Here is a 25,142-nt window from a genome sequence, read left to right on the forward strand (position 1 = left end):
CGCGTACCGCAAAAAAAAAAAAAAAAAAAAAAAGCCAACAATGGAAACAGACCTCTTCCAGTGGTTAGTTCTGGGTCCCTCAATATTCAAGTAAAGTCCTTATCTACTTGGGATATTCATTTCTAAGTTTGGTGTTAAATCACGAGTCCCTCTTTTGCTTGTGACTGCAGGAATGCTTTTTGATTTAGACACATCAATTTCCTGATCCCCACATCATTGAAATTCCTCTTCAGTTCCTTTAACCTAACATTTTAAAACTGTCAGGGTCCTGTATTCATGAGCCTCTGAAAGACTTGTTTCCTTCATGCTCACCTTCATAGAGCAGGCTTTTTCCTGTTTTCATCTCTCTCTACTTAAGGCAAGAAGATGCCTTATAAGCAGTGTTTCCAATTGCTGAAATGCTAAAAACACAGACAAACAAACATTAAAAGAAATCTTTCTAGGAGTACTTTGCTCAGTTGCTGGTTTGGAATCTTTGCCCAGGATGGGTTCAGTAGAAACTTATACTGGAAAGCTCAGTGGTGTGGATTTTGAGGAGGCTGATGATGGGACAGAAGGAAGGTGATTACTAGAATGAGTTAAAAAAAAACCAAAAAACTAGTTATGGAAAAATAGTAAGAAACAGGTGTCTTCTCTCCGCTACCCTTCACTTTCCACCAAAAGCTTTAGGGCTGATTTTTTAAAACTTTTGTTGCTCTTGGTTTTAAGGGTTTGAAAACTTAAAAAAAAAATCATCTGTGTTTTATCTTTTTTGTATTTTGAAGCTGATTATATAGGAACAAACTTATTTGTGAAAAGTTGCTTTTTAGTTTTGATGCTGGCATATAACATTCTGTTGATTATTGTCTTTCAAATAGTCATATCAAAACCACATACTTTTTGCCTGCTCACTGCATTTTGAGATGAATTTGATTTGGGCCTAATTCAGAGAATTTATTATTGATATAAGCTTCAGTATTCACCCAAATACCACACTTCAATTTATTGTTTTCCCTCCCAGGCATAATACTTTTTTTCCCCTTTATAATCAGTTCCAGAATCTAGGAATAATGCATGATTAGACCAAACCTAGATGTGTTCAGTTAAGGAAGGACAGAAGCCAATTTCATTGATTAAATTGAGTTTTGGGGGTAGAGTTGTATTGGGTACATTATGAATACATTTGAGATCTTCTGAAATTAAAAATACATTAAACGTACTTCTATTTTTTTTCCTTTTGCATGCAAATGAGTATTTTACAGTGTTATATGTTCTGCAGTGAATCGCTAAAGGATGATATTTCAAATTCCATTTTATTATAGGTAAAATAATTATATAAAATATATAACTGTGCTCCTCTCATGTCTGTTATTATTTTATAATAGCAATTCCTTTTTTCACACACTTCCCCTTGCCCAATTAAACTGAAGAAATTTGCTTTATAAAATAAGTTGGAACTTAGAATAAAGGGTGACTTTTTGAGACTTCAGTATTTGGCTTAACATTTTAATGTATATACCCCTGAACATTTTGAGTTATAAAAGGTTTAACAGAGGACTTGATAGTGCTTTCAAAGAATATCCTAAGAATGACTGTGTAACTTTTGTGTATTAAAGGGAGTTGAGTGCTTTTGGAGAATTCAAAATAACATTTGTTTTCTTTCTTCTAAAAATACGTAAGTAATATATGAATGTAAACTTGTTGAAGACTCAACTGACAGAAAAATAGACTAAAATGGCAAACCTAGTTTTTCTTCTCTACGGTCTCCCGCGCAACCCAGTCCCTACTCTCTCCACCTTTCTCTGTGTTGACAACTGGTAAGTTTTATGATTATATAACGTTTCACTTTATGTCTCCAACCCCACCTCACCCTCCCTCCTCCATAAGCCTTTTTGAAATCTGAGAAAGCAAGGTGATTTTTTTTTTTTTTGGACAGGAAAGTGGGATTTATTGGTGGGCATGAGTAAGGAGGGGACAGTGCCAAAGCTCTCATGAATGAGAGCCGTTTGTCCAGGAGACCACAACTAGGGATGTATTTGACCCCACAGCCATCTGGGATGAGCCGCTTTTCTGCCGCCATGTTTTCATATTCATCTGCATTAAACTTAGTAAATCCCCAGTTCTTGGAGATGTGGATCTCCTGGTGGCTAGGGAACATGAACTTGGCTGTGAGTTGGGCCTCAGTCACGTGCTCCTTGTTCAGCTTGGTGTGGATGGATTTATGACCTGGCCAATGTGGACCCTAGCCACTGTGCCCTGGGGCTTTCTAAAGGCACTGTACATACTTGTCTGGAGTCCAGATTGGGGACAGCATCCAGACATGAATGTCCACCGGAAAGGGCTGTCTCCAAGGTCCCTTAGGGCAACCTGTATAAGCAACAGGCTGTACACTGCCCAGGAGGCTGTGTCTGTAGCCATTGCACACCAGGCCTCCACAGGGAAGGTGATTCTTTTTTTTTTTTTTTTTTTTGCAATACGCGGGCCTCTCACTGTTGTGGCCTGTCCCGCTGTGGAGCACAGGCTCCAGATGCGCAGGCTCAGTGGCCATGGCTCACGGGCCTAGCCGCTCCGCGGCATGTGGGATCTTCTCGGACCAGGACACGAACTGGTGTCCCCTGCATCGGCAGGCGGACTCTCAACCACTGCGCCACCAGGGAAGCCCAGGGAAGGTGATTCTTAATTAAATATTTTGTTGTTATAACAGCTCTGGTTATTAATGCTCGACCAACTTACGTTAGTATTGTAAGGGTTTTTCAGAGCACTTATTACATTGGGTCTTTTTGTGTAATCAGTGTTTTCAGTGGGTATGTCATTTTCAGAGGGTTTTTTTTATCTTGTTTCGTTTTTTAAGCAGTGGCTATAAGACAGCAAAGTGACAGTGTATTAGGATTCCAGAGCCATGGCTGGCTTCCAGTCTTGGGCTATGTTAGTAACTATTCCCTGGGCAAATCCTATAATCATTGTAGGCCTTTTTTAAGGATATGTAAAATGATAAGTTCAGTCTATTCTATACCATATATGGTTTCTTTCAACTCTAATTTCAAAGCACCCTTTGATTTGGAGAATAGTTGACATTTTAAAAGTATAGAGAAGCTTGGGGATGTTTTATCACTGCTTTTAGAAGATAATGTTAGTCACTTTGGTTAATTTGAAATCCTAGGTTAGGAACTGAAACACCTTGTTATAGTAGTGTTCGTATAGAAAATATGCTATGTTGAATTAGGCCGTATTCAGAAACACATTGTGGCATAATGGGGAATAATATTTAGGATTCTTGGCAGTCTTATTTTCCCAAGCTCTCCAGTTTACTCCCTTTCCTCATATATACATAATCTATAAAATATTCAGTGAGAGGGGAACCAACGTCCAAATTTGACTCCTAAGATATATACAGTGGTTGGATTTTTACAGAGTGGTAAAATTAATACCATATATTAGTGATGTGTCTTGAAGTTTGTTTCCTCTTTATTTCACTAAAATCCTAGTGATTCTAGTCCCAGTAACTTGGTTTTAACATGGAACTGTGAATTGTCTTCAGTTTTGTTTTGTTTTTCCTGGAAGCTTCTTGAGTGAGGGGAAGTAAAAAACATTTACTCAAATTTTTTTCATAGAATTGTCTAGAAACATTAAGCCATTATCTCTTTTTTTTAAAACATCTTCATTGGAGTATAATTGCTTTACAATGGTGTGTTAGTTTCTGCTTTACAACAAAGTGAATCAGTTATACATATACAGATATCCCCATATCTGCTCCCTCTTGCGTCTCCCTCCCACTCTCCCTATCCCACCGCCCAGGTGGTCACAAAGCACTGAGCTGATCTCCCTGTGCTATGCGACTGCTTCCCACTAGCTATTTTACATTTGGTATTATATATAAGTCCATGCCACTCTCTCACTTCATAACAGCTTCCCCTTCCCCTTCCCATGTCCTCAAATCCATTCTCTATGTCTGCGTCTTTATTTCTGTCCTGCCCCTAGGTTCTTCAAAACCGTTTTTTTTTTTTAAGATTCCATATATATATGTGTTAGCATACGGTATTTATTTTTCTCTTCCTGACTTAACTTCACTCTGTATGAAAGACTCTAGGTCCATCCACCTCACTACAAATAACTCAATTTCGTTTCTTTTTATGGCTAGGTAATATTCCATTGTATATATGTGCCACATCTTCTTTATCCATTCATCTGTCGATGAACAGTTAGGTTGCTTCCATGTCCTGGCTATTGTAAATACAGCTGCAGTGAATGTTGTGGTACATAACTCTTTTTGAATTATAGTTTTCTCAGGGTATATGTCAAGTAGTGGGATTGCTGGGTCGTATAGTAGTTGTATTTTTAGTTTTTTAAGGAACCTCAATACTGTTCTCCATAGTGGCTGTATCAGTTTACATTCCCATCAACAGTGTATGAGGGTTCCCTTTTCTCCACACCCTCTCCAGCATTTATTGTTTGTAGATTTTTAATGATGGCCATTCTGACCAGTGTGAGATGATACCTCATTGTAGTTTTGCTTTGCATTTGTCTAATGATTAATGATGTTGAGCATTCTTTCAAGTGTTTGTTGGCAATCTGTATATCTTCCTTGGAGAAATGTTTATTTAGGTCTTCTGCCCATTTTTGGATTGGCTTGTTTGTTTTTTTGATATTGAGCTGCATGAGCTGCTTGTAAATTTTGGAGATTAATCCTTTGTCAGTTGCTTCATTTGCAAATATTTTCTCCCATTATGAGGGTTGTCCTTTTGTCTTGTTTATGGTTTCCTTTGCTGTGCAAAAGCTTTTAAGTTTCATTAGGTCCCGTTTGTTTATTTTTGTTTTTATTTCCATTTCTCTAGGAGGTGAGTCAGAAAGGATCTTGCTGTGATTTATGTCATAGAGGGTTCTGCCTGTGTTTTCCTCTAAGAGTTTGATAGTGTATGGCCTTACATTTAGGTCTTTAATCCATTTTGAGCTTATTTTTGTGTATGGTGTTAGGGAGTGTTCTAATTTCATTCTTTTACATGTATCCGTCCAGTTTTCCCAGCACCACTTATTGAAGAGGCTGTCTTTTCTCCATTGTATATTCTTCCCTCCTTTATCAAATATAAGGTGACTATATGTTCGTGGGTTAATCTCTGGGCTTTCTATCCTGTTCCATTGATCTATATTTCTATTTTTGTGCCAGTACCATACTGTCTTGATTAATGTAGCTTTGTCCTATAGTGTGAAGTCAGGGAGCCTGATTCCTCCAGATCCGTTTTTCTTTCTCAAGATTGCTTTGGCTGTTTGGGGTCTTTTGGGTTTCCATACAAATTGTGAAAGTTTTTGTTCTAGTTCTGTGAAAAATGCCAGTGGTAGTTTGATAGGGATTGCATTGAATCTGTAGATTGCTTTGGGTAGTAGAGTCATTTTCACAATGTTGATTCTTCCAATCCAAGAACATAGTATATCTCTCCATCTGTTTGTATCATCTTTAATTTCTTTCATCAGTGTCTTATAATTTTCTGCATACAGGTCTTTTGTCTCCTTAGGTAGGTTTATTCCTAGGTATTTTATTCTTTTTGTTACAATGGTAAATGGGAGTGTTTCCTTAATTTCTCTTTCGGATTTTTCATCATTAGTGTATAGGAATGCAAAGGATTTCTGGGCATTAATTTTGTATCCTGTTACTTTACCAAATTCATTGAATAGCTCTAGTAGTTTTCTGGTAACATCTTTAGGATTCTCTAGCAAATAGTGACGACTTTACTTCTTCTTTTCTGACTTGGATTCCTTTTATTTCTTTTTCTTCTCTGATTGCTGTGGCTAAAACTTCCCAAACTATATTGAATAATAGGGGTGAGAGTGGGCAACCTTGACTTGTTCCTGATCTTAGTGGAAATAGTTTCAGTTTTTCACCACTGAGGACGATGTTGGCTGTGGGTTTGTCATATATGGCCTTTATTATGTTGACGTAAGTTCCCTCTATACCTACTTTCTGGAGGGTTTTTATCATAAATGGGTGTTGAATTTTGTCATAAGCTTTCTCTGCATCTATTGAGATGATCATATGGTTTTTCTCCTTCAATTTGTTAACATGGTGTATCACATTGATTGATTTGGGTATATTGAAGAATCCTTGTATTCCTGGGATAAACCCCACTTGATCATGGTGTATGATCCTTTTAATGTGCTGTTGCATTCTGTTTGCTAGTATTTTGTTGAGGATTTTTGCATCTATGTTTATCAGTGATACCAATCTCTAATTTTCTTTTTTTGTGACATCTTTGGTTTTGGTATCAGGGTGATGGTGGCCTCGATAATTACCTTAAATGTAAATGGATTAAATGATCCAAGCAAAAGACATAGACTGGCTGAATGGGTACAAAAACAAGGCCCATATATATGTTGTCTACAAGAACCCCACTTCAGACCTAGGGACACATACAGACTGTAAGTGAGGGGATGGAAAAAGATATTCCATGCAAGTGGAAATCAGAAGAAAGCTGGAGTAGCAATTCTCATATCAGACCAAATAGACTTTAAAACAAAGACTATTACAAGAGACAAAGAAGGACACTACATAATGATCAAGGGATCAATCCAAGAAGAAAATATAACAACTGTAAATATTTATGCACCCAACATAGGAGCACCTCAATACATAAGGCAAATGCTAACAGCCATAAAAGGAGAAATTGACAGTAACACAATCATAGTAGGGGAATTTAACACCCCACTTTTACCAATGGACACATCTTCCCAAATGAAAATAAATAAGGAAGCACAAGCTTTAAATGATACATTAAACAAGATGGACTTGATATTTATACGACGTTTCACCCCAAAACAACAGAATACACATTCTTCTCAAGTGCTCATGGAACATTCTCCAGGATAGATCACATCTTGGGTCACAAGTCAAGCCTTGGTAAATTTAAGAAAATTGAAATCGTATCACGTATCTTTTCTGACCACAACACTATGAGACTAGATATCAATTACAGGAAAAAATCTGTAAAATATACGGACACATGGAGGCTAAACAATACCCTACTTAATAACCAAGAGATCACTGAAGAAATCAAAGAGGAAATCAAAAAATACCTAGAAACTAATGACAATGAAAACTCGACAACCCAAAACCTATGGGATGCAGCAAGAGCAGTTCAAAGAGGGAAGTTTATAGCAGTACAATCCTACCTTAAGAAACAAGAAACATCTCAAATAAACAACCTAACCTTACACCTAAAGCAATTAGAGAAAAAAGAACAAAAAACCCCCAAAGTTAGCAGAAGGAAAGAAATCATAAAGATCAGATCAGAAATAAATGAAAAAGAAACGAAGGAAACGATAGCAAAGATCAATAAAACTAAAAGCTGGTTCTTTGAGAAGATAAACAAATTGATAAACCATTAGCCAGACTCCTCAAGAAGAAAAGGGAGAAGCCAAATCAATCGAATTAGAAATGAAAAAGGGGAAGTAACAACTGACACTGCAGAAATACAAAGGATCATGAGAGATTACTGCAAGCAACTATATGCCAATAAAATGGACAACCTGGAAGAAGTGGACAAAGTCTTCGAAATGCACAACCTTCTGAGAGTGAAGCAGGAAGAAATAGAAAATATGAACAGACCAATCACAAACACTGAAATTGAAACTGTGATTACAAATCTTGCAACAAAGAAAAGCCCAGGACCAGATGGCTTCACAGGTGAATTCTATCAAACATTTAGAGAAGAGCCAACAGCTATCCTCAAACTCTTCCAAAATATAGCAGGGGGAGGAACACTCCCAAACTCATTCTAGGAGGCCACCTGCTTTGTTTTTCTTTATTATACTTATCAACCCCTGATGTTATTTTTTGTCTTGACTACTCCCCAGTAGAATGTGAGCTCCAAAAAAGCAGCTCAGAAGATGATTAGCAAGATTTAGGGAAGCAGAATGTGGGAAATCCTTGGTACGTTAATTGTGCCACGTTGCATTGAGAACTCTGCAGCAGGGAGGGTTTGATCCTGCCTGTTTCTTTGGCCAGCCTTGAGGACTTGGGCTGCAGCATGACTCCTGCTTCAGCACTGCAGCACCTGTAGCATATCAAAACAATTGGGCTTCTTTTATTTTGATTGATTGATTGATTTTTTTTTTTTGGTAGGAAAATGGCTGAGTAATATTCCAGTTGCAATTAATATGTTTGACAAATCTTTGACAGTGAACTCTAGGCATTAGCTGATGACCTATTCACTGTGTATTTTGGAGCGAAGAAGGAAGAACCACAATCCAAGTAATATCTAATTATTTGGGGATTTGACCCATAATGTCCTCTTCCCTTTTCCTCAGTTATGATAAATTTCCAAAGCATTTTCTTCTTGTTAAACTAAGGAGGAGAAACATTTTTTTCCAGTTTGGTTTTACCTGTATTTATTCATTGTTCCCTTGAGTGAATACTCACATAATTAAAATGATGAGTAAACAGTTAAGTAGAAGACCTTGGCCAGCATAATAGACACTACCTGAATTTTCTTTTTCTGTGTTTAGCAAAGGAAAGTGTTAAGTTTGAATTTTGTTGAACATTACTGTTTTGTTTTTTTTTCCTTTTGTTCCCAGTCCCTTCTCTCCCCTCCCCCATGTCTCTTGATTCCTTTCTATTTTTACATTTATTTTTATTTTTACATTTCTTATTTTGGGAGAAACTTAAAATTGTATGGCCCTCTTTCCCCTCACTGTCCCTCTTCTTTCCCTCTCATCCCAACAAGTAGGTCTCTATTTCTTTTCTCATTTTGGAGTAATAACTTCGCTAAAAGAGTCCTGAGTCATAGAATTGGGACATTCATATACTACTGCATGGACAACCCTAAAATATAGTTTTGAAATATCTATTTTTAAAAGATCTTTTTTCTCCCTATTTTCAATGCCTGGTAATTATCTACATCTGGATATATTTTAATCCTTCTTGCAAACCTGATACATTAAGACTCAGCTGAGTCAATGCCAGGCATGTGATGCACATTTAATGTTAAATAAATTTTTTGTTACAAATCCTCTCCTGCTCCATATTTTTAAAAATTAGAACCTATGTATATACATGGGAAAAGTTTGCTGAATTGTAGCTGGCAGGGATGATAGGAGGTTAGGAAAGGGATGTGTAATTCAGGATGGTGTGGTGAATTTACTCTTGAATCAGAAAGATTTGTATTTGAATCCAGGCTTAATGATTTTTGCTTTTATGCTATGACCTGGTGAACTTAACTTCTCTGAGTCTTTATTCCCTCATATGTTAGATTTGAATAATACTGTTGCACAGACTTGGCTGTGATGAATACGTGGGAATATTTGTAAAGTAGCTTTTTAAGTTTTTTGTGTGTGTGTGTGGTTTATGGGTGTATATGATCAGACATATATGTTATCATTGAACTCTTCTTTTTCTCCTTATCTCATCATCTGTCAAGCTTTGCCTGAAGAATCTTTGTAGCCTTCATTTTCTCTCTGCTGCCACATTCTTTGATCTAGCTTGCATGTTCTCCCTTATGTGGCTTTTTGGTCTTATGTGTGGCAAGGGAAAAATGGTAAAGAGCTCTGAGTTTCAATTCCAGTTTCTTCTCTTATTGAATAGTATATTCTGTGCAGTATAGTATAGTCCAGTTTCAAGAAGAGTTGGGATATTTATGATATTGATTACTTAACAGCAGCTCTCCACCAGGGGTATGCATTAGATTCCTTGTCTCCACATACCTTTCATCTCTATTAGACTTTAAGCGTCTGGATGACAGATTCTGTGTCTATATGTGTTACACTACTGCCCCCTCAGTAGAATGGTACTTCGTACAGTGTGTACTGAGCCCCATCTCCCTTTCAGATTTTGGGGAAATTGATTTGCATTTTTATAATGTTTAGTAAAATTTATAAAAAATGCTCCTGGTATGTTAAGCTAGTCTTAAGTCATTTTCCATAAAATGTAGAATTTCTTATTTTTCTCGGACTCCAGGTCTGGCTTTTGATAGGCTGCTTTCTTGATTACAACTTGTGTTTTTATGATAAACATAAGACTCAGCTGTCAGGCTAGCTTTTCTTCTCGTAATGTTTGCCAGACATGGTTGTTGTTGGAAGACAGTTCTCCATGGTTCTCTCACATGTCTTGTATGTTTTACAAGCAGAGATGCTACTGACTGCCTTTTTTCTAGACTGTATTTTTCAAGGAGGTTTATATAGTGAGCAGCCTTGGAAGAGAGTTATTGTTTCTCTCCAGAGCAAAAGGCAGGTTTGCTTACTATTCAGTATAATAAAAAAGTCTCCCTTCAAAGTGTGTTTACTTAGTGTCCAGCATGGTAAAGGTAGTATCACCCTACAGAGCAAAAGATAAGCATGTTTATGCCCATTATAAAAGGTTTGGGTTCCTAAGCTCAGGGTTTCTTTCATGGAACATGATCCACTGCATGTACAGTTGTCACCTGACCATCTTTGTGTTACCCTATGGGAAATGGGACTCAGGGAACTGGCACAAAACCTGATACTAGTACTGCTATTGCCATGAGTAATAAAGTTCTTTTCTCTAACCTGTAAGTCTTGTGTCTGTCTTCAGCATCTATAAAGCCGTGGTAGGATAATTTGTTAGTTTACGAGTAGGGTAAAATTTCAGACCCGTCACAGTTTTTGACAGTAATATGAAAGCCACTCTTTTCAGAACTGCAAAATGGGCCCTCTACAAGTAATTCTTGTTAAGCCTTAATCTACATTAAGCCTGGGTCTCTGGAAAGGTACCTAGATGAGGCTAGAACTCAGGTTCCTTATGACTATACTGTGTTTTCTCTTTTCTCCCTATTTTTTTCAATGAAACTAAATTTATTCAAATTCAAGGACTATCATTCTGAAATCATCTTTCTATGAAATGATGTTAACAGTGATCTCTTTTTCTCTCTCTTTTCCCAAAATAAAAGCATTGCTATTTTATATAGTTGAGCTACACTGGCAAGTGTGTTGATTTGTTTACTTAACACTGAAGTTTGGAATGTATGTTATCTTCAAGAGAAAAATGGGGTAGTTGGGAGTACATTTCTTTTTAATTGGGTAACATGACAATCTCAATGATAAATAACCTAATAAACTAGGTAATAAAACATAGTATGTTGATGGTGACAAATGTTGAGAAAGAAAGGGAGGACAGGACAGTGTTGAAATTTTAGGTAATGTTGGCTACGGAAGCTCTCACGGAGGTGACTTGAGTAAAGGTCTGAAGTTAAGAGACGAGCCATTTAACTCTCTGGAGGAAAAGCATTCTGGGCAGAGGGAACAGCAAGTACAAAGGCTCTGCAGCAAAGTGTTCCTGGTACAAGACATTGAGGAGGCTGATTTGTAATGCTTTGAAGACATATAATGAGAGGATTATAGCGTTGCCCTTTGCTTAGCTATCTTTTTATTCTTCAACCAGAGCACTTACTTTTATGTTTAGGTACTTTTTCACTTGAGGAATGGAATTTCTTCCTTTAAAAATAATTTGAAAACTACTAAACTAGATAATTTTTCTTCTGCAGTATTCTGTAGTTCTCCTTGATGGTCTCTGTAAGGGCTCATTTTTCAGCAGTCAACATAAGTCCCACATCTGTGTTTTTCAATTCAGCAGGTATTTGAGAGCTGTGTTAGACCTTACTTTACAGGCATACCTCGTTTTATTGTGCTTTGCTTTATTGCATTTCACAGATCATTGCATTCTTTACAAATTGAAATTTGTGGCAACCCTGCATTGAGCAAGTCTGTTGGTGCCATTTTTCCAGTAGCATTTGCTCATTTTATGTTTCTCTGTCACATTTTGGTAATTCTCGCAATCTTTCAAGCTTTTTTGTTATCTTTGTTATGGTGATCTGTGGTTAGTGGTCAGTAACATCTTTGATGTTACTATCACCACTTGCTGAAGGCCCAGATGATGGTTAGCATTTTTTAGCAATAAAGTATTTTCTAATTAAGGTATGTACATTGTTTTCTTAGACCTAATACCATTGCACACTTAATAGACCACAGTATAGTGTAAACATAACTTTTTCATGTACTGAAAACCCAAAAATTTTTGACTCGCTCTCACTTTATTGCGATATTTGCTTTATTGTGGTGATCTGGATCTGGACCTGCAATATATTTGAGGTATGCCTCTGTATGACTTATGTTTTAACTCCCACATGGATTATTTTCTTTATATTTCTGTTGAAGAGAAGAGACTGAGGCAGGCTGGAATAGTTAGAGAATACCCTAAGATAGCATACAAACTAAAACCTCTCTAGCCAAGGTCTCTATTTACCCTTTGTTACTAAATATAAAGGCTGGCTTTCAATTCTTGTTGACCTTGAAAATTAGTGCCATACCATTTCCTCCTTGAAACACCATCCTATCCCTCTGGCTGTACCATTTCTATCTCTCAAGGATTCTTCTTTCCTTGGGTTTATACCTTGACTGTCCATGCTTCTTACTCCTTAGTCTCTGGATACTCTGATCTACTTTATGGCTTCAGTTACTATGTATATGTTGTTGATTCTCATATCAAAATTTCTAGTCTTAAATTCCACTCGAGCTCTAAGCAGTTGTAATAAGTTGGCTTCTGACATATCCATTTTGATGGCCAGTGGGCAACATAGATTCAGATATCTAAAGCAAGGTATCTTTATTTATCTTTTTTCAAGAAAGGTAACTTTCTCCCACAAAGAAAAACAAACTTGTTCTTCCTCTTTCTTTATTTTGGTAAATAGTATTCTTGATCAGTTAAGCCGGAATATTTATGTTGATGCCCATTAGTCAAAGACCATCATGCCCACAGTGTACAAAATTGGGTTTGTTGATGCTTTCTGCAGCAAGGAAACCACACACCATAAGAAACCATGTATCTCAGCAAGGCTATGCTGAACAAACTTAGAGAATATGGGCTTTTGTTAGATAATATTGGGGAGGATTCAGGGAATTGGTGGGGATTTGCTGTGGATTAGGTACTATCAAGAAGTGAGGGTAGGGCTTCCCTGGTGGTGCAGTGGTTGAGAGTCCGCCTGCCGATGCAGGGGACACGGGTTCGTGCCCCGGTCTGGGAAGATCCCACATGCTGCGGAGCGGCTTGGCCTGTGAGCCATGGCCGCTGAGCCTGTGCGTCCGGAGCCTGTGCTCCGCAACGGGAGAGGCCACAACAGTGAGAGGCCCGCGTGCCACAAAAAACCAAACCAAAACCAAAAAACAAGTGAGGGTAATTCTATGATTGGATATCTTAATAAATGTTATCCCAGAGGTTGAGAAGACCAGGGTGAGGCTAAAATTGTAATTGGTAAAGAAGTAGCAGTCATTCGTGTTAGCTGGGTTTTTGTGTGTGTGTGTGTGTGTGTGTGTGTGTGTGTGTGTGTGTGTGTGGTTGTGCAGAGATCTTGCTTTTGTCTATATTCACATTCAGATTGGCTTGGTTTTGCCTCACTTGCATCATGGTCTCAGAGGACCTTTTATCTGATGTTGGTGATCTGTGAGATTCCGTTTGACAGAAAAGCATCACAGCCTAGCTATGAGTGCTAGGTTCCTTCTTAGCTATGAGGGGCTGCTTTTCTCTCTCTCACTTATTTGAAATAGATGTAAAAGATGAGGTAGTATATGGATAGCAGGAAGATGGATTAAGAGTGTTTAGACAGGGTATATGAACAAAGAATTTACTTGTGGTTGGTTGTTTATGTGTGAGAGGCAGTAAAGAAACTTATTCTGTTTGAAATACATCAGTAGAATCTAGTGTTAATGTTGAAGCAGAGATGTCTAGTTTGTTTATTCCTTACTAGGGGAAGAGGGGTTGGGGGTGGGGTTATGTGTCAGTCATATATTGGGCTATTTAAAACTAAATGTTTGCATACTTACTATGTGCTAGACATTAAGTGCTTGTGTGATCTCTTTTAATCTCTTGGGTTAATTGGGTTAGAAAGGAAGGATGCATATCCCTGGCATTGGGAATAAGGACCAAACTGGAGATCCAAGTGGGGCTAGTGGTGTTAAGTAATATTTAAGAGTGTGAGTTTCATCATAATAGATTGGGTTTGAATCCTGCCACCACCTCCCAATTAGTAGTGATAAGATCTTGAACAAGTTACTCAACCCCTTAGAACCTCTCTATTTTACAGATTTAAATGGGCAATAATAATACTGTCTTCAGATGACTGGCGATACTTGGTACTTAGTAAGCACTCGGTATACAATAGCTGCTTTTATTACTTTTCTCTTATTGGCTATGTGCCTTTGGACAAATCACAAAACTCAGATCCTCAGTTCTGACGTCATTTTACAGGATTGGTATAGGGATCAAAAAGTGTAAATTGAAGTGCTTTAGAAAGAAAGCACTTACACAAATAAAATAAATGTTAATGTCTAGTATATTGTTTCTCAAGTGTTTGAATTTACTTGACAAGTAAAGGACTGTGGTAGGGTTATGATGTTTTTGGATCAAGTTATACAGGTTCTTGAATGTTAGGATGAGAAATTTAGATTTGATGCTGTGGACTTTAGAAGTTCAGCCATCAGATAGACTTTAGAGCAGGGGGATGAGATGATTCAAATGGTGGTCTAGGAAACTTGGAATTGGAGAGGGAGAGCCTAAAGGTTCAAAGACCAGATTTAGGAAGCTAAATTTCAGGCTAAGTAATGGTAGCCCAGATTAGTGAAATAATAGTAGAAGTGAAAAATCTGTGATGTTTGTAAGGAATTACTGCAATATAATTATAAGTTGAATGTGAAGGCTGTAGAAATGACAATAAAGGCTTCTTGAACTTTAATTTTGGAAATGGATTGGTTAAAGTTATTTAGATGTAAATAGTTAATAAATTTGAAGAAATAACCTTGTTACAATGTACAGAATGACCAGAGACTTTCGGTTTTAGGTATTTATTTGGCTTTCCCCATGACATAGACTCAAATGTGTACTGTGCAAAAAGAAAACTGTTGGAAAAGGATACAGGTTTCAGTGGTAAGCTGTAAAGAATTTTATTTTAAGTTAAAGTAAGTATATGTATGTTAGAAATGTTGTGATTAAAATCTGTTTGCTGTGCTGCAGTGAGGGGTGAAATTACTTTGAAATGCTTCAAAAAATGATAGATGGATAGATATGTGATAAATCAAATATAGAAAAATGTTAATTGTAGAATCTCAGTGGTGGGCATGTGGATGTTCACTGTAAACTTCTTTAATCTTTTCCATGTTTTTGAAAGTTTTAATAATAAAATGTTGGAGGAAGAGTGGAGATATAAACTGCTAAAGGCTAGTCTTGAGAATTTCTCTTCCCTGACCTGAGACTTTTGTTTTCTCTATAGGAACTTTCCGCTGTACTTTTTGCCATACAGAGGTAGAAGAAGATGAATCAGCAATGCCCAAAAAAGATGCACGCACACTTTTGGCAAGGTTTAATGAACAAATTGAGCCCATTTATGCTTTGCTTCGAGAGACAGAGGATGTGAACTTGGCCTATGAAATACTTGAGCCAGAACCCACAGAAATACCAGCCCTGAAACAGAGGTGAGTGTAGGCCCTGTGCTCTTACCAAGAACACTTTTAAGCTTGCCCTTGTTTTAACTACCTGTACTTTGGAGAGCAGGATTGGGTAAGTAATTTACCAGGAGACTAAAAACTATAAGATTATGTGGATTCTAAGCTCTGCCACACATGCCATATTAACTTGTGCCTGTGATGAAATTTGTTTGTACTGAATGCAGAAGAGTATGAGCCCTAGGCAAAAATCTTTAAATAGTCAGGTTTGACTTTTAAGTACTCAATCTGCTTGGGCCTACTGCAACTCAGCCAATTGTTAGTTAGTCCTAAATTGGTTGTACCTTTTGGGGATATCTGAATTTTCCTAGTCAAGTTCTGAAGCCTGAAGTTCTTTAAGGAATACAGCTTTCACTTTTTTTGTATGTTTGTTTTTGAAGTTTTTAACCACACATTTCTTGCCTTCCTTAGTTTTCAGTGCAACTTTCTTGAAAGCGAAGTAAAGTGGGTGTTACCTATGGGTTAATACTTCTTACTGTGGCTCCCTATTTTTGTCAGTGTACCCTAATTTTTGAATTGCAGAGGCAGCCTTAATTTTGCCATGCCATAAAAAGTGGTTTTTCTTCTTTGAAAAGTATAACTGAGAATTGAGGTCAGGGAGTACTCTCCTATTCTTCCCTTTTTCTTTCTTCTTCCCAGTTTCAAGCTGAGGGCTTTTAGAGTTTATACCCGTCTACTCCCTTCCATAGAACACAATAGTCCAAGTTGTAACTGTATAGATTTTGGGAGCACTCTTAGTATTTTGTGCCCTCTGGTACTGATGCTGCAGAAAAGCCAGTTCTGGGCAGTCCTGAGCAAACTGAGCTGCTTTTTGGTGGTTAAAAACAATCCAGTTATACAGAAGGTTTTGTATCTGTACAAGTTATTGTGAATTTTCTTTTCTAGCATCTGTGTCAGTTAGGATACCTTTATCTGTGATAACAGAAAACCAACTAGAAGTAGCTTCAACAGTAAGAAAAACTTCCTAGCATGACCAGAAGTCCTTAGGTAGCACAATTCAGAATTAATTCCACAGCTCATTTACATCTTCAAGGATCTAGATTTGTTCCATACTTACTCTGCCGAACTTGGCCTGTTGGTTTTCCTCTTGGCACCACCAGGGGAGCTAGCCTAAGGTGGTCATGTCTTTCTAGGTATCACATTTAGATGAAAATGTTCAAGCACAGAAAATTGGACCATCCCTTCCTTGTGTCCTGTTTTAAGATGGAAAAAAGCTGTAACATAAGACTTTAAAATATAGTAAGACAAATAGATAGATTGGGTACAGAGAGGTGGCCTCGTAGGCCTAGACTCAGAGTGGGCCAGGAAGTAACTGATGAAAAAGCTATAAGAAAGAGTGATTTACAAAGCAGCCCTGGTACAGCTAAAGGCAGTAGTTACAAGGCATGGATTAAGTGACCAGATCAGCATGGTTTGTACAACTAGAGAGGGTGCATTTTTTTGATAGAAAAAGTGGCAGTGGGTCTGTAGATATCCAGAGGCAGAACAGGAGGGAGGGATGGGATGAACCCACGATTACCTCCAGAGGTTGGTCAGAAACACAGTATTCTCAGGGAGAGATGTAATGGGCCAGTCAGATACATGGATACGTCAGAGAAATCTCAACTAAACATGAGACAAAACTCAAGTAGATGTGAGTGGGTCCAGGAAGAAATGAGGAGCAATGGAGTAAGCAGATATGAAGTAGGACCAAAGAGAAGGAAAAACAGTGAATGGCTTCTGAGAGAGAGAACTGATACAGAACTTAAAGATAAATGAAGAAGTATTGCTTAGGCTCAGAATGAGACAGCCCACTACACAGGAGACAATCCAGGATTCATGGAAAAGATTTAGGAAAAATGGCAGAGAAGTAAAGGAGAAACATAGGACCAAGAGAAGCAGACACAGAAAGGAACACAGCAAAAGGTATGGAGAAAGATACAGAACAGGTACTAAATAAGCAGGTAGTTCATGAAATAGGAAGATAGTTTGTGCAATAAAAGAGCTGTCTAAACAGAAAGGGAGGGACAGTCATACCTAGAACTTGATGCAGAAAAGCATCAGTAGCAGGCAAAAAAAGACAAGGTGTGAGCTTAGACACACAGAAAATCAGGTATATTCAAAAGAATGTGGAGCACATTGAAAGTGAAATGCTCAGATAAAACGGGGAGCAGCAGAAAGGCTGAAAACTCATAGAGATGAGGAAACGTTAAGTGACTAGAGAAAGATAAGGAATGATCCAACCTGGAACAGACTAAGAAGATCATGGATAGTAGAAGTAAGAGGCAAAAAAAAATAGACTCAGAAACAGATCATGGTTGCTGTGGGGTAGAAATAATGGTTGGGCCTGGATTTGGAGAGTCAGCATAGGTGCAGAGATGGACAGATACAACTTGAAAAGAAGCTGATCTCTGCATAAAGATTTGCCTTATTTGGTGAGTCGCAGAATATTAATTCTGAGTTTAAGTCTGGCTTTGTAGAATACTATTCTAGCTTCTCAGCACACAAAAGAAAGGAAAAGCCCACAGAACTACTTTGAATTCTTCTGGGTTGAGCTGAGAGCATGCTTTTTAAAATATAACATGTGTTTTGTTTTGTTTGGGGTTTTTGTTTTGTTTTTAAACAAAATACTCATCAAAGATGTTACTGGGAGAGATTTTTACCAGACTAGTGTCTTTAAGTGGATTATGTCACTATTTCATTCTCCCCTCTCTCTAAGTAGACTTATTTAAACATCTTAATCTGTACAACCTCAATCATTTATATACACCTAATGCATTTATATACACCAGAGGATTCAGTGTTTGAGAAACTTAAATATAAATATGATGGGTTGTTCTAACCAATGTAACTTTCACCCTGTGGTATAAGAGCGGATTTTCCAGAATTATGAAAGCATGTGTGCATGATTGCTAGATAGAATTTATATGTAATTCTTCAGTAACGACTTCCCCAGCTGCCCTTCTTTTCTAGCACCAAGACTTCAAGTTTTCTTCTTCCCTTCCTCCTCTAATCTTGTTATATAGCAAGGACCGTGCAGCAACTGCTGCTGCAGCTGCTGGCCTAGCAGGTGGGCACCACCGGGAAGCATGGGCCACCAAGGGTCCCTCTTATGAGGACTTATACACTCAGAATGTTGTCATTAATATGGATGACCAAGAAGATCTTCATCGAGCCTCACTGGAAGGGAAATCTGCCAAAGAGAGACCTATTTGGTTAAGAGAGAGCACTGTCCAAGGAGCATATAGTTCTGAAGAGATGAAGGAAGGTAAGAGTAGAAGAAGTAAGATGAATATGTCTTGGGTATGGTAGAAAATGAACTTGACCTAGGAAATCACCTGGGCAATTCTTAATTTTATTGGAAACCCACTGTGTCTGTTTTGTAAAACAATTGCATTATAGCAGGAAGTAAATTGAGCAATAAGCATTAAAACCAACCAGTATACTTGTATTAAACTTCAACTTAGTTGAAAAAACAGACAGCTTTTTAAATTTCCATTTTAGATTTAAGAAATTGTCATTTTTTATGTTAATTTCTTGAAAAAGTACTCTTGTGTTCAAAGTGGCCAAATTTATTTCTTCTTTAATCTTCTGTTGCCCTAACTTGCATGCATTTTTGTTTCTTTGAATTAGGAGCCATAACTATATACTAGTTATGTTGTCTCCTCATAAATACCAAGGAGATGCGCTACTTGAAATATATAAAAAGATACCAAATGAGTAAAGACAAGGATTCTCACCATCCAAGAAGATTGGCAAAACTTCATACTAGAAGATTTTGGAAATCTCTGTGAGCCCTGAAGGGTTAAGAATTATATAATAATCAGAAGCTTGAGAACTGCACGATTTTACTTTTTAAATGTTAGTCTCAAATTACTGGATTCAGAGACTTTAGGTGATGATGGTTTAGGACTAGGTAGAAAATGGGAGACTAAAACTGGATAAGTATTGCTCAGAAACTGGGAAACAGAGGTGAAAGAGGGAGTCTGTCCCTCTGGTTAGATTTCATCAGCATTAGAACCTACCCGTCCCTATTCCTAGGTTATGTATCATTACTAACATATCACTTGAGTCTGTTTCTTTAATACTAAAGAATCATCAGTAATTAAAAACCACTTGTTTTTTGACTTTTTTTTCTAAACTCTTTTCCTTTCCTAATTAGCATTTCTTTACTGTGTATGCTAAGAATTGTAAAAGTAGTGTGGAGTTGGGTAGTCATGGTAAAAGCAGATGTGTGATTCTCTAGTGTGATTCTCTTTGGTGTTTTAATTCCAACCAGAAAAAAGTTTTCCTTGGCAATCATACTTTACTCTCCCTCCTTCCCACTGATTACCTTGGCTATGAGGTTTAGTTATTTTGGTGCATATTGGTTTAGATTACATAGTAGTTAGGCTGTCAACTATTTAATAGGTTCGTTTTCCCCAACTTGGCTTCTTGCCTGTTCTTGAAGCAACCAAGCCTTTTTTTCTGTGAACTTAGGAAAAAAATTGAATGAAATAAAACTATTCTTAGCAAGTATTGTATACAGTTAGGCTCATATATTTAACAGTCAATGTTTATAATTCCTAGAATGGTACAACTTGAATCATAAGGGCTTTCAATAAGTCATCTAGTCTACCCTGTTCCCTTTTGTGAATATTTCCTTCTATGTATAAAATAGGATATGCTTTTATGTCTAAATTTGTCTTCGTTAGGTTTTATATAGTTGAAGAGGCTCTATCCAGTGAATGTGTGAAGTGAGTCTTATTTGTCCTACACTTAATTTCCCTCGAGTTCAAGTTATTTTAACATCTTTCAGAATTTTGTAGACTTCAATCATGTCCTTATTACTCTACTGAAAGTTCTAATTCCTTTTGATTCTACTTTCCTTACAAAGGATTCTCTTCCCCCAAGCCATCGCCACCTACAGTTTTTGTCTTATTTTAATTATCTTTTTCTGGACCATCTCCAGTTGTAATATACTGTTTACTTGAGACCTAGTGACCAGAGCAATACATGTTATTTATGCATGAATTTATCATTAATTATTTGAGTTTTATCTCAAATATCCTTCTAGTTTTTACATGACAGTTTATTGCTTTGCTTCTGGAAGCATATTAAGACCAATGACTTTAGAATTATGTGCAGAGATTTTTTTCAGACCCTCTCCTGCCCTTTATTTGATAACTTGGATAAGGTTTTTTAGTATATTTTAGATTATTTTTCTATAGGCAGAGTTTCTTAACACTTGCCAATATTGAAATAGATCTATGACTTTTCTGCCCACTTATACAACCTTCAGCTCTTCCTATATTTTTTTGCTATCAGTTTGGCCCTTAAGAACCCAGAATTGCTTAAGCATCATCGGTGAACTTGACAGTTTCCCAGGATACATCTTCGTAATTTGTAACTCTATTAAATAAGACTGCTCCTAGAACTAGTGTTTCTACCTTACCATCTAGAGATTTGTTCATTTATCCTTATTTTTTGTTTTCTGTCTTCATCTGTAACAGAATAATTCCTTTTTTGGCTAAATCTCTCAAGAACCTTGTCAGAAATCTTTCAGATATGACTTCATTTAATTTACAAAACTAAATTGCTTTTCCTCTAATTTTATATTTACTTTAAGCATTATTCAAAATGCTATGTTGGTAATATTAAGGTATTTGGAAAATTCCTTTAGAAGTGTATAAGTCTTAGAGACTTGCATACATTCCTTGTCTTTTTTTCCTTTTGAAATACTGCATTGGTAATAAGGGCTCTAAGGAGGAGGTTCAGCCTTTGGCACTATTTTAAAATGGTTAAGTTTGATTTTAACCCTCACTTTTACATCCATATTATCAAAAGCCTGTTTTCTCTGATCTAAACTTTTAAATTCTCAATTCCTGTTTCCCTTTCTCTCTCTTATGTGCCCAATATCTTATCTCAGGAGTTCTATACTTTCTAAAATGTCCAGGGTTACAACTAATTCATTCTAATATGTTAATGAGAAGATGCTTTCACTTATCCATGGCCAGAATTGGTCATTTCTGGGTCTTCTCTTGATAATAAGTAACACTAATCTAAGTGCCAGGCCTTCACAAATATTCACTTAATACCCACAATAATCCAGTGAGGTAGATACTGTTTTTCCCCCTTTTTGTACTTGAGAAAATTGAAGCAGAAAAAGATGAAGTAACTTGGCCAAAATCATACAGCTAAAAGTGTTAAGAGTCAGGATTTGAATCAAGGAGTCAGGTTTCAATCAACATTTTAAATTCTTTTATGTATTTAAATGGCAATTATATTTTGTATTATTTTCAGAATATAAATGTTTTTCTTAAATTCTTCATCTGTAATATGTACACAAAATGATAGGAGGTGTGTGGTGGGAGAAGTTTCATTTCTGATACTAGATTCCTAGATAAACAGTTCAAAGTACACTTAATTTGCTTCAGGAAAATAAAACTGCCATTTATTTACTCATTCATCAAATATTTATTCAGTGCCTAACAAGCAATAGGCACTATTCTGGATGCATGGGATATATCACTGAATAAAAAAGGTAAATATCTGTTGTGGAGAACCTACAGCTGTGGAAAGTAGGTGACAAAGACAATAGACATAAATTATTATGTTAGAAAATAAATGCTATGGGGAAGAAAATAGAGCATTGGGAATATAGAGGTAGGGATGAATTGAAAGAAGGTGAAATCTGAGTGAAGACATGAAAGATGCAAGGGGGTATGGATACCTAGAGGAAAAATATCCCAGGCAAAGGAAACTGTCAGTGCAAAGGCCCTGAGGTAGGAGTTTGTGTGTGTGGTGTGTACAGGGAATACCACGGAGGCCACTGTGACAGGAGCAGAATGATGAAGGGATAAGTAGGTGGGCAGGAGGAGTTCAGATGATGTAGGACTTTATATGCCATTGTAAGGCCTTTGGCTTTTACTCTGAGCAAGATGAGCCATATTTTGATGTCCTATTATGCCAGCTACAAAATTGGTCCTTCATAGACATTATTTCATTTTCTTATCCAAAGCCCTAGAAGACAAATGCTTTTATTATCCCATCTTACAGAAAAAGGTACCAAAGTTTAGAGACTAAATAACTTGCCTAAAGTGTTACAGCTTGCATGTGGAAGAACCAGGATTCAGATCCAAGCCATATATTTCTTAAAACCCACATACAGTTGACCCTTCAACAGTGCAGGGATTAATCTGAGTATAACTTAAATTCATGGTTTCTCCACCTCCATGGATTCAACTAACCATGGATCATGTAGTACTGTAGTATTTACTATTGGAAAAAAAAAAATCCATGTATACATGGACCTGCACAGTTCAAACCCACGTTGTTCAAGGGTCAACTGTACTTAACCATTATGCTACTTAAGTTCCAGTTTGTGAGAAACATTTTGAATATCTTGTGGACAGTAGCTCAAAAAATGGAACCAGTGAAGTCTGTGTTATTTTATAATATTATCCTATATTTAAATATAATATATTAAAATATTATGTATTTTGTTACTTATAAAGGAATGCCTTTTACGTTTAAGGGTATTGACTTTCTGGTTTTTTTCCTTCCAGGTGGCTTAGATATAGACTCGTTTCAGGAGCGTGAGGAAGGCCGTGCGGGGCCAGATGATAATGAGGAGGTCATGCGAGCACTGCTCATTCATGAGAAGAAGACCCCCTCTGCCACAGCAGGCTCAGTGGGGGCAGCTGCTCCTGTGACCACTGCCAATGGCAGTGACTCTGAGAGTGAGACCAGTGAGTCAGACGATGACTCTCCACCCTGTGCTACAGCTGTGGCTGCACATCATGGGGAAGAGGATGAGGAAGATGATGAATTTGAGGAAGTAGCAGATGACCCCATTGTCATGGTGGCTGGCCGTCCGTTCTCCTACAGCGAAGTGAGCCAGAAGCCAGAGCTGGTGGCCCAAATGACAACAGATGAAAAGGAAGCATACATAGCAATGGGACAACGCATGTTTGAGGACCTCTTTGAGTGAGCTTTCCCTACCTTTTCCTCCTTTCTCTAATGTGCATTTCAAAAAGAAATTCCCTACCTTTGAAGAAAAGTGTTCAGTGGCCTTCTGCCTCTCTTGATGTAAATCAACTGTTAATCTTGTGCAAAGAGTAATGGGAGAGAGAGAAAGTTTGATTTTTATGCCAGAAACTTCTCCATGTGGTAGGTTGGCTATAAGCATGCCCTTTCCTATTACTACAGTATTAATATTTTGCTGTATTTCCTTATCTCACCTTTTTTCTTTCCCTTTTAAGACACATTTTTCTCCCTTCTGAAATGAGTGAGAGAAGTCTAAAGGTAAATTCTTCATGTCTGCCTGTAGAAGCCCACTTTGATAGGTTACAGTAATTCATTGATCACATCCTTTTTATTTATTCCAACCAAGCATTCCAAAAAACTCCTGATATTGCTGCCAACCAAGCAGCTTGGCAACAGGCAAATCATTGATGAAGGAAACAGAAAAATCTTAAAGCTTCATATTGCTTCACAGTTTAGGATGGAGTCAATATGTAAGGGGAGATGGGAGTGTGTGTGGAAGAAGGATGGTTATGCGTAAATCTCATGATTAATATCTAAACCAAAATTGGTGTCTTTAGAACTGACTTGACTGACAGATATTATTGTTGTGCATAATGCCTTTTGGTTTGTATGTTAGATAATAGAAAACAGAAAGTGTGTTTGGTAAGCCCTTAGGAAGAAATTAGAGAAAAAACACAGACTTAGGATAAGGAGTCCATGTAAGGGGTTGAAGAGTGGAGAGCATTGGGAACAGTACCCTTTAACATTGTCTGAGTTTGTGCTGATTTGGAAATCCTTTATATAAAGCTGAGACTGCTCCCCTTCTTTTCCAGTTCTTCCACAGTGCTATAAATTGTTTAAAGAGGCCATTCCAGCAGAAATCAGCATATAACAATTGATTACTCCTCTCTCTTTTTTTTTTTCTCTCAACATTATTGATGACCTTGTCTCTTTTGATTCTTGTCAGGAATGGTATTTTAGAGTGCATCCAGTATATCATTGAGCATTGTAACCTCAAGGAAAATACTTTATTTTTGGTTCTGATATGTAGTATGGTATTATTCCTTAAGGCAGAACTTTAATACAAAGGTCTACAACAATTGTATTTTTTATAATATTTCCCCTTGCATTGTTATTTTAAGTATTTATCATTTTATAGTACATGTGTAAAGTTGAGATAGATTTTAAACATCTGAGCCTTGTATAAAGTAATGGTTCATTTACCTGGGTTGTATTATGACTGAATATTGACAATAAGTCTATTTTATACTGACTGAAATTTGTTAATCTAGCTCTGTAACATCTTTACATAATTAAAATGAATACTCTTCCCATTTAAAAAAAAAGTGTTTCAGAATATGTTCTCTTATTGGTCATGTTTCAAATAATAGATGCAATTTTATGTAGTCTAAACTTTTTCTGGCAATAAGTTGCCTCAAGAATGACTTTATGGGAGGAGCTTCAAGTTGGCGGAAGAGTAAGACGTGGAGATCACCTTCCTCCCCACAAATACATCAGAAATACATCTACATGTGGAACAACTCCTACAGAACACCTACTAAATGCTGGCGGAAGACCTCAGACCTCCTGAAAGGCAAGAAACTCCCCATGTACCTGGGAAGGGTAAAAGAAAAAAGAGAAAACAGAGACAAAGAATAGGGACAGAACCTGCACCAGTGGGAGGGAGC

General features: G+C 37.2%; 1 protein-coding gene and 1 non-coding gene across 6 annotated transcripts in view; one reads left to right on the forward strand and one right to left on the reverse strand.

Moving 5' to 3' along the window:
* The window catches only part of GTF2E1 (general transcription factor IIE subunit 1), a 36,159-nt gene extending 11,432 nt beyond the window's left edge, over positions 1-24,727 (forward strand). For all 5 annotated transcript variants that reach the window (XM_024769303.1, XM_024769299.1, XM_024769302.1 and 2 more), the window contains 3 exons: positions 15,237-15,438; positions 18,474-18,715; positions 22,995-24,727. In XM_024769303.1, the coding sequence (XP_024625071.1) occupies positions 15,237-15,438; positions 18,474-18,715; positions 22,995-23,419 (869 nt within the window). In that variant the 3' untranslated portion in view covers positions 23,420-24,727. The remainder of the gene's footprint in view (positions 1-15,236; positions 15,439-18,473; positions 18,716-22,994) is intronic.
* Positions 2,319-2,453, reverse strand: LOC112416060 (small nucleolar RNA SNORA70). Its single transcript, XR_003006426.1, has one exon. It is a non-coding gene; the product is annotated as a small nucleolar RNA SNORA70 (small nucleolar RNA).
* Positions 24,728-25,142: the final 415 nt, after the last annotated feature.

This window comes from Neophocaena asiaeorientalis, unplaced genomic scaffold (assembly GCF_003031525.2).
Source record: "Neophocaena asiaeorientalis asiaeorientalis breed wild unplaced genomic scaffold, Neophocaena_asiaeorientalis_V1.1 scaffold671, whole genome shotgun sequence".
NCBI lineage: Eukaryota > Metazoa > Chordata > Mammalia > Artiodactyla > Phocoenidae > Neophocaena > Neophocaena asiaeorientalis.